General features: G+C 38.1%; 1 protein-coding gene across 4 annotated transcripts; it reads left to right on the plus strand.

Moving 5' to 3' along the window:
• Window positions 1-7: 7 nt before the first annotated feature.
• HAUS2 (HAUS augmin like complex subunit 2) lies at window positions 8-8,047 on the plus strand. 4 transcript variants are annotated; one of them, XM_082453115.1, is made up of 6 exons: window positions 8-138; window positions 3,521-3,613; window positions 3,967-4,036; window positions 5,013-5,145; window positions 6,795-6,903; window positions 7,613-8,047. In XM_082453115.1, exons 1-6 carry the CDS (start codon window positions 46-48, stop codon window positions 7,775-7,777), a joined length of 663 nt encoding a protein of 220 aa, XP_082309241.1. In that variant the 5' UTR covers window positions 8-45; the 3' UTR covers window positions 7,778-8,047. The 4 variants fall into 4 exon arrangements, with proteins under 4 accessions (XP_082309241.1, XP_082309243.1, XP_082309242.1 ...); XM_082453117.1 differs by having other exon boundaries at window positions 24-138; window positions 3,411-3,613; XM_082453118.1 differs by lacking the exon at window positions 8-138 and adding an exon at window positions 231-376.
• Window positions 8,048-9,019: the final 972 nt, after the last annotated feature.

The raw sequence follows: 9,019 nt of genomic DNA on the forward strand, positions 1-9,019 counted from the left end.
CGTTCGGCTCACTCTCCGCGCCACCCGGAAAGGTGGCTCCCAGCCATGGCTGCGGCGAACCCCTGGGACCCGGCATCGGAGCCAAACGCTGCGGGGCTACTGCTGGACCATTTCGTAGCTTCGGGGTTGGTTACTCAGGTGCGTGGGGGGCGATGGCGTCATTAAGGGGGTGCCCACGGTGGCGACAGAAGATGGCCGTGAGATGGTGCTGCTGGCTGCGGGAGTGGGTGGGAGGGTGCTGGCTGGGGGCTGTTCTAGAGTCGGGGCCGATGGAGCTCTTTGTAGGCAGCAGAAGTGACTGGTCCGCGGTGGGTTCTGCAAAAGCGGGGCTCTAAGGAGATGGTGTTTCAAGTGTCTGGCAGGCGAGTTATCCCAGGTCAGTTCTTGGGCGGTAATAAAGACTAGTGTTACCCGCCTTTTTTCATCCAGTGATACCGCCTGTAGATTGTAATCGGTGGCGGGGTTGGGAAATAACGGGTAGGTAGTTAAAACATACGTTCCCAAAGAACGCTCGTTTGTGTGAAATATTGAAGCATTACGGGAGGCGCCGGGTACAGGAGAGCGCCAAGGGAAGCACGCATCTTTAAAGGCCGGGGGGGAACAAAAAAGCATTGGTGAAGAAGACCCGAGAGACCTTGGAACATGTTTGGAGGAAGGGATTAATTTTGAGAAGGAGAGAAGAGGGAGATTAGCCCAAGGAGTGGTAGTTTTAGGTTCGGCGGGAAGAGCATGTTCATAGGCCAAAGGGAACAAGCCAACAGAGGGAGAAATTGAAGATGTGAGGGAATGATGGAATAGAAATGGCAGATGTGACAAGGGAATGGGGAAAGTGGGGTTGAGAGAAGGGAAAGAAATTTTGAGATAATGAGGAAGTTGAGGAATTTCACTAAAAAGGCAACTGAGAAAAATAGAAAAGGTAAAACCATCTACAGAGATTAGCACTATGCACATGATGAAAGATTTATGAAAAATAGACAACTTTTTATACCTAGAAGAGTCATTAGAGAATTCTACTACCTACTTCCAGTAATTTTAAGATGCAGAAACTAAGACCTGAGGAGACCAAGAAACGTGTCCAGGGCCACTCAACTAGTGAAGTAGAGTTAGATCCCAGAGCTCTCCGTTTTCTGACACATTATATCATCTCTAAAATGAACTGTGATAGATGATAGATACTGTAACACTATCTTGAAAGAGTTCAAACGTCTGTTGAAGGACTTTTCTAGATTACTTGAAGACCTAGTAGCCAGACCTTATGGATTTTGGGGGAAACGAGGGGTAGGAATGAATGCGTTGGAAAATAGGCAAAACATAACCACAGCACTCCCCAGTTCTCACCTTCCTCACTTCTCTCCTGTGTTTTCTTGCTACCAGATTGCCTAGTGCTCTCACCTGTATTGTCCAGTTCTGTAACAAAGTAATTTGGTAAATTCATACTATAAGACATTTGGGACTGAGAATTGGGCTGGGAGTTGTCTTTGGGAGGATCTTCGTAGTGTCCTTCAAGTAACCCTAATTAGACAGATACCTGTTTTGCCAATCCATAGCTCCTTAAGACCTTCTTATAGGGACTTCCCTGGTGGTGCAGTGATTAAGAATCCGCCTGCCAATGCAGGGGACACGGGTTCGATCCCTGGTCTGGGAAGATCCCACATGCCACAGAACAACTAAGCCCATGCGCCACAACTACTGAGCCCAGGTGCCACAACTACTTGAAGCCCATGCGCCTAGAGCCCGTGCTCTGCAACAAGAGAAGCCAGAGCAATGAGAAGCCCGCACACCCCAACGAAGAGTAGCCCCTGCTCGCCACAACTAGAGAAAGCCCGCGCACAGCAACAAAGACCCAACGCAGCCATAAATAAATAAATAAGTAAATAAATGTTTTTTAAAAAGACCTTCTTATAATCTTACTGCACAGCTAGGCCCAGTGAGGAAACTTTGAAGATTTGTAGCATAATTTTATATAAAAAACCTATTTTTATTACAAGGATTTATCATTGATTCTTTCAAAATGATGTATTATATGATCCCTTTAAACAGTCCATCCCTTTAGTGTACATCCTCCCATGTGAATTAAAAATTGAGTGATGCTTAAAATTGTGATGTGATATGATACAACTCTTATAGAAAATATAGTTTGTTTCAGCTTTGTTCTTTTTTTTTAAATATTTATTTATTTAGGCTCCCCTGGGTCTTAGTTGCAGCGCACGGGATCTTTAGTTGAGGCATGCAAACTCTTAGTTGTGGCATGCATGCGGGATCTAGTTCCCTGACCAGGGATCAAACTCAGGCCCCCTGCATTGGGAGCACGAAGTCTTACCCACTGGACCACCAGGGAAGTCCCAGTTACTGAGCATTTATAATGTTTAGTTCTTTCTGTCTGGAATACCTTTTCCTTCCCATCCATCATGAGCTTGTTAAGGGCAGAGAGCTTGTTTCATTCATCCTTGAATCTTCTATTGCCTAACTCAATAAATGTTATAAAATTGATTATCATCAGTCAGCAAACGTTTGCTATGAAGGGCCAGAGAATAAGTATTTGAGGCTTTTCGGTCCATAGGGTTGCAACTAGGCTGTTGTAGTATGAAAACAACATGAGATAATAAGTAAATGAATGAGCAAAGTTGAATTTCAATAAAACTTTATTTCTGGACCCTGAAATTTGAATTTCATGTAATTTTCATGTGTCACAGAATGTTTTTCTTTTGATTTTTTTTCTCCAACAATTAAGAAATATAAAAACCAATCTTAGCCCTTAAGCTATACAAAAACAGGCAATGGGTGCATTTAGTTCATAGGCTGTAGCTTCCCAATCCCTGGCCTATATGATATCTGAAGTTCTTTCCTGTGCTAACATTCTAGAAAAGAAAAAGAGGACAGAAAAAATTATGGATGAAGCCAAGGGATGAACAAGATAATATTCTTATTCTGAGATAACCTGCAGTTTAAGAAAGCAGTATAATATAGAATGAAAGGATAAAAAGGAGGTGGGGGGTAGGCTTTTTCAAGGAATAATTATGCCTGGACACAACATTCCTTTATCTAAGAGAGGGAGAATGTGGAAAGAGACAGTATGAATGACTTGTAACCAATAGAGGTCATTTAATGAATCAGGTGAATGATTCCATAGCCCAGGAAGTGTTTAATTTTAGCCCCAGGAAGGTCTGAGAGACTAGGTCATTTGTGTAGAAGTGATTCTCCAACAATTTCAACTTTAGAATTCTTTGGTAAGCTATCAGCAATGCCAGTCTATTGTGCATGATGCCTTAAGAAATAGTACAAAGTGATTTTCTTCTTTGTTTTTCTTATTTTTAAAATATTAATATTTGGGCAAAAGATTTGTGATGGTTGAGGTTTTAAAAAACAGGAAATATACATTGCACTGTCCTACTCTGTATTTCATTTTTCAGGGGCAGCGTTGGACATGGTATATCCTCATATTTTAGACACGTGGGCATGCTATTCCAACACACACAAAAACTCTGACATATTGCTGCTTTCTCTGTTCACTTACCAATAGGAGATGTTAAATATATCTAAGAAATCAACTTCTTGCTTTGTGAACTTCTCCAGACTACAGCAGATCACAGATATTCAAGCTGAAATCTACCAGGTAAATTATGTTGGAGTTTTTACTGTCTACCTCTAGTATGGAAAAGAATCTTAACTGGCTCCAACAGTAATCCTCTTGCACGCAGAACAGTGTCTAGCACATAGTCGTATAGGCTTTTCTTTGCAGTAGTTAGTAGTAGTAATGGTCATAGTAGTAGTTAGGAGTAGTAGCAGTAGCAGCAACAGGGCTTGAACACCAAAATGAAAAGATTCAGTAAATCCCTGGGCTCTCATAACAAATCATCCTCTTGGTCCCCTTAAATATTCCTAACTTAAAGACTGTCCATTTTTATCAAAGCCTTTACTTCAGGCTACTTTCTGCATGAGCTAAGTGTTTTTTTGTTTCTAATGTAGAAAAACCTGGAAATTGAACTCCTAAGACTAGAAAAAGATGCAGCAGATGTTGTCCATCCTTCCTTTTTGGGTAAGTGGTTTAGTTAAATGAGTAATCATTGGAATTTCAACTTTTTCTTGGATTACTTTAAATAAGCACTAGGCTATAAAATTATGATAATTTTTCCAGGTATTGCCCCAAAGCTAACAAAGTCAGTAGAGCTTAAAAGACAAAAGCTGAAGAACTTTCCAGATGAAAGGATCCTAAAGGGACATGACAGCTAAAGCACAGTGTAGTCATGGATTGAATATTTGATTAGAAAAAAATTTTTTTGATATAAATGACATTATTGAGATATTTGGTGATGTTTAAATATAGGCTGTATTAAATATTGGTAGTATTGTACTAATGTTAAATTATCTGAATTTGATACTTGTCGTATAGTTATATAAGAATGTTCCTATTTTGGGAAATACATGCTGAAGTTTTAGGAGTAAAAGGTCATGACATCTGCAACTTACTCTCAAATTGGTTAGCAAAAATATACGTATTGGCGTGTAGAGAAGAAGGGGAAAAAAAGAAAACGTAGCCAAATGTTAGTTGGTGAGTCTAGGTGAAATGTATATGGGAGTTCAATCAATGAGCTATTCTTGAAACTTTTAAGTCTGAAATTTTTTCTAAATAAAAATTTAAAAGAGGCAATTGACAGCCATTAACTGAATTCTGGGGAAAATATTGAAATAAAAGTAGCTTATAAGACAAATGTTTGTTTTTTAATGCTCATATAGAATATTAGAGACAGACACTTTATGTGAAGAATATGGCTCTGGCTATAAAAACTGAACTAGGAGAATTGGGAAACACAAAGAATTTAGCACTAGATTGGGTTGTCAGTAGGAAAAGTAAGAGAAAATAGTTGAAAATGAAACTGGTATTGGTATTAAAGGCAGCAAAGGGGAGATATTTAGGAGAGAAATGGTGGGATTACTTTTTGACCATTGATAGTATTAGTGACTTCAAAACTTGTCCTGTTGCTAACTATAATTACTGTTTCTGGTTTGTGTAGCTCAGAAGTGTGATACTCTTCAAAGCATGAATAATCATTTGGAAGCAGTGCTAAAAGAAAAGCGGTCCCTCAGGCAAAGACTGTTGAAACCCATGTGCCAAGAAAACTTGCCTATTGAAGCTGTTTATCACAGGTTAGACTAAAAAGTAGACGTTAACAGTCACACATGTTCCCTGAGGGTAGTTTTTGTTTAGACTAGTAGTTATTTCATAGCATAATTCATTAAACAGTATATGAGTGATCGTATCCATTAACATTATTATTAATGCTGATACATTAAACCAGAAAGAAAATCCTTTACTTTTAAAGAATTATAGCAATGGTGAAGAGAAAGACATTCCTTTTGCCCATTGTGTCTTAGGAATTATAAATAATGACTTTAATGAAAGAAATTAGATCCATAACATATAGTAAGGTGGATAAAAATCATTTTTATTATGTATAGGCAGCTTTCTGTGATGTAAATTTATTGTTGCATTAATGTTGCCTCTATATAAAAATTCTGTTGGGGGAGTTTAAGCAGGGACAGATGAAAACAATGTCAACTAAAAGGAGAAAAATAACAGTTCTGATCTCACCTCTTCTGTTTATATGCCTCAAAGCCTTGGGCAAATGATTTAAGTTTTTGCCTTAGTTTCCCAATCCGTAGAATGGGGATGCTTTCTATTGCTCTCTTTCTCATAGGAGTATGGCAAGTATCAAATTGAAGGTGTAGGTTATTACTAATAATAAATAACAATAACATTAAAAAGCAGTCATCTGGGGATCTGATTGCTAACTTTCTCCACCAGTGCCTCACTAACTGACCCTGAGCAAATCAATATTTCCTCTAAGTGTCAGATCTTTTATCTTGCAGTAAAATAATAAATATACAAATCCCATTCTTGTGGACATACTCAGTATCTATTCAGTGTAGTTAAATATCATTAATGTGTATATTATACATTATATATATCAGAAGAACTGAGTAATAATTTTAAGGCATTTTGCAAATACAAAGATTCAAAGTAGTTTCATGTGTAGGCTATTTCAGTGAAGTACATTTATCCTTATTGTCTTCACCCTTCACCAAGAATGAGTAGATTGAAATGGAATGAGGTTTTATCTAGAGAAATTTTTTTTTTTAAAGTTCTTCACTCTTTTTTTAAAATTTATTTATTTTTTAAAATTTTTTAAAATTTTATTTTTGGCTGCCTTGGGTCTTCATTGCTGCGCACAGGCTTTCTCAAGTTGCAGTGAGCAGGGGCTACTCTTCGTTGTGGTGCGTGGGCTTCTCATTGCGGTGGCTTCTCTTGTTGCAGAGCACGGGCTCTAGGCGCTCAGGCTTCAGTAGTTGTGCCACGCAGCCTCAGTAGTTTGTGGCCCATGGGCTTAGTTGCTCTGTGGCATGTGGGATCTTCCCGGACCAGGGATCGAACCCGTGTCCCCTGCACTGGCAGGCGGATTCTTAACCACTGCGCCGAAGTCCCAATTTTTTACTTATATGAGAAAATTATTAACATTGATGTTCGTCTAACATTAGATTGGGTTACAGATATGATTAGTGTTGTCTCTTTCTGTTTTTGTGTTTGGATGAAAAGTTAATTCCTGTTTAAAGTGAAAGAGAAGGACCTTTTTTGTCACTGATATTTCCATGAATGCAGAAAGGTTATTAACGGCTCATTGGGTGGATTGTAATTCTCTTAATTTCATATTAAAAGTCCTAATTAAAGGGAAAAAAGAGAACACAAAATACCTGAACTAAAAAAAAAAAAGAGTTGACTTTTTTTCTCCCTCCTTCAGATACATGGTGCATTTGCTGGAGTTGGCGGTAACTTTCATTGAGAGATTAGAAGATCATCTTGAAATAATTAGAAATATCCCTCATTTAGATGAAAATCTAAAGAAAATGGTGAGTATTACCAGTAACATTTAAGTACCTTAACTCCTTTCACATTGCTTTTAGCTATCTTTAGTTCTTTTATACTAGAATCTCAAATGTGTGATCTCCTTGTTTAACTTTTTTTGTTGGCTAATATTATGAGCAAATTACTTTTTTTTAATCAAGATGCCTTTTCTTTATTTAGAAGTCATTTTACATTGTTTTATTCCAATATTTAATAAATATGTGTTATCTTCATTGTACAAGGGACTATTCTATAGGTATCATGAGAGATAAACAGATATGACCAATCCCTGCCCTCAAATTCTCAAAGTTTGGTGAGAGAAGGTATAAGATACTCTCTACTTTATAGTATTGTATTTGCACAATGAGTGCAGCAGAGAATTATAAAGAAGATCCTATCTTTTAAGCACAGAGAAGGGGGTGATTACTTTCACTTTAGGGAGATTCGGAATAGGATAGGAAGTAAGAATACTTGAATAAAGTTTTAAATAGGAGTTAGTAGCAAGCTCCATCTTGAAGAATCAGTGAAAACTGGATGTGCATCAGAAAGAGTAGTTCAGCCAAAAGCAGCGATGTGAGGAAAGCCATGAAAATTAGAGAGCACAGGTAGTGCTCAGTTGTCAACTTTTGGTGTCATAATTATTTATGATATAGTAATGTTGTATTAATGACACATGATTTCTCTCCTGTTTTCCCCTTCTTTCAAATGTTATAGAGCACAGCTTTAGCAGAGATGGATATTTTGGTGGCTGAGACAGCAGAACTGGCAGAGAATATACTCAAGTGGCGAGAACAACAGAAGGAGATTTCCTCTTGTATTCCCAGAATATTAGCTGAAGAAAATTTTCTTCATAAATGTGATGTTACAGTGCCTCCTTAACCTTTTACTTCTAAAGTTAATGTTCAAACTATTAATGCAAAGTAATTATCAACTTTTTATTTTTGTTTAATTATATGTAGTCATGTGAAGTCCATTTCTAGTCAATTATAACATGGGTATTTATAGACTTTGCCACTAGCAATACTGAAAGAGCCCTCTTTATATTGAAATACCAAGATTCCAAGTTCATTAAGACAAAACTGAATTTTCCTTTGTTTTTCATGTATTTTCATTCCACTTTTCAATAAAACTCAAATATAACTATGATAATTAACGTGAGTACATTAACTATATCTTAGGCAGCAGACTTTATTATGTTGTTTTTTAAAAAATGCTGTTTCTGAGTTAGAAGAGTCTTGAATCTGAAAGTATGTTGCTTATTCCTGTGAGATTGTCACTAAGTATGCAAAAAAGAGCAAAACAGCAGACCTGACCGCTATCCTTTGAAAGGCTTGCTTGTAAGGTTGGTCCTTGGCTGGCATCTGGGAACTTAGATTTCTAGGGTTCCCTCCACTCTCACTGATAAGAGTTGCTCGCTGTGACTAAGGCGTTTGTAGAGTGTGGTTTGTGCTGAACACCAGCTTTCTTCCTGGGAGTCTAGAATTTTGGTATGTGCTAGGCAGAAGGTACCTATGTGACTAGCCCGCAATAATAACCCTGGCACTGCATCTTTAATGAGCTTTTGTGGTAGACAACATTTCACACATGTCACAACTCAGTTGCTGGGGGAATTAAGCACATCCTGTGGGACTCCACTGGCAGGGACTCTGGAAGATTGTGCCTGGTTTCCCCCGGACTTTGCCCCATACACCTTTCCCTTTGCTCTTTTGCTTTGTATGCTTTTGCTGTAGTAAATCATAGCCATGAGTACAGTCATATGCTGAGTCCTATGACTCCTCCAAGCATATCATCAAACCCAGGAGGTGGGGAGGGGGGTCTTGGGGACCCGACACACTAAGCAATTCCAGAGGGTGTTCACTGGCAGCCTTAGAAATAGGCAAAGAAGAAAAGTAGAGCAAAGCAAAGAAAAAGGCACATTATTGTAAAACTTATAGAAGTTTTACCTTACAAATTGCTCAGATATTTTACCTGAGATTATTATGCATGTAAAAGGGAGTGGTATACTAACAGTAAGTCTCCGGATGCTTTCATTTATATCAGTAGTACAACTACCCTTGGCTTATTTTCAGACGGGGTTCTCTTTTGCTTTTTTTTTTTTAATTTTTTAAATTTTATTTATTT

The sequence above is a fragment of the Balaenoptera physalus genome, assembly GCF_965194825.1.
Source record: "Balaenoptera physalus genome assembly, chromosome: 2".
Taxonomy (NCBI): domain Eukaryota; kingdom Metazoa; phylum Chordata; class Mammalia; order Artiodactyla; family Balaenopteridae; genus Balaenoptera; species Balaenoptera physalus.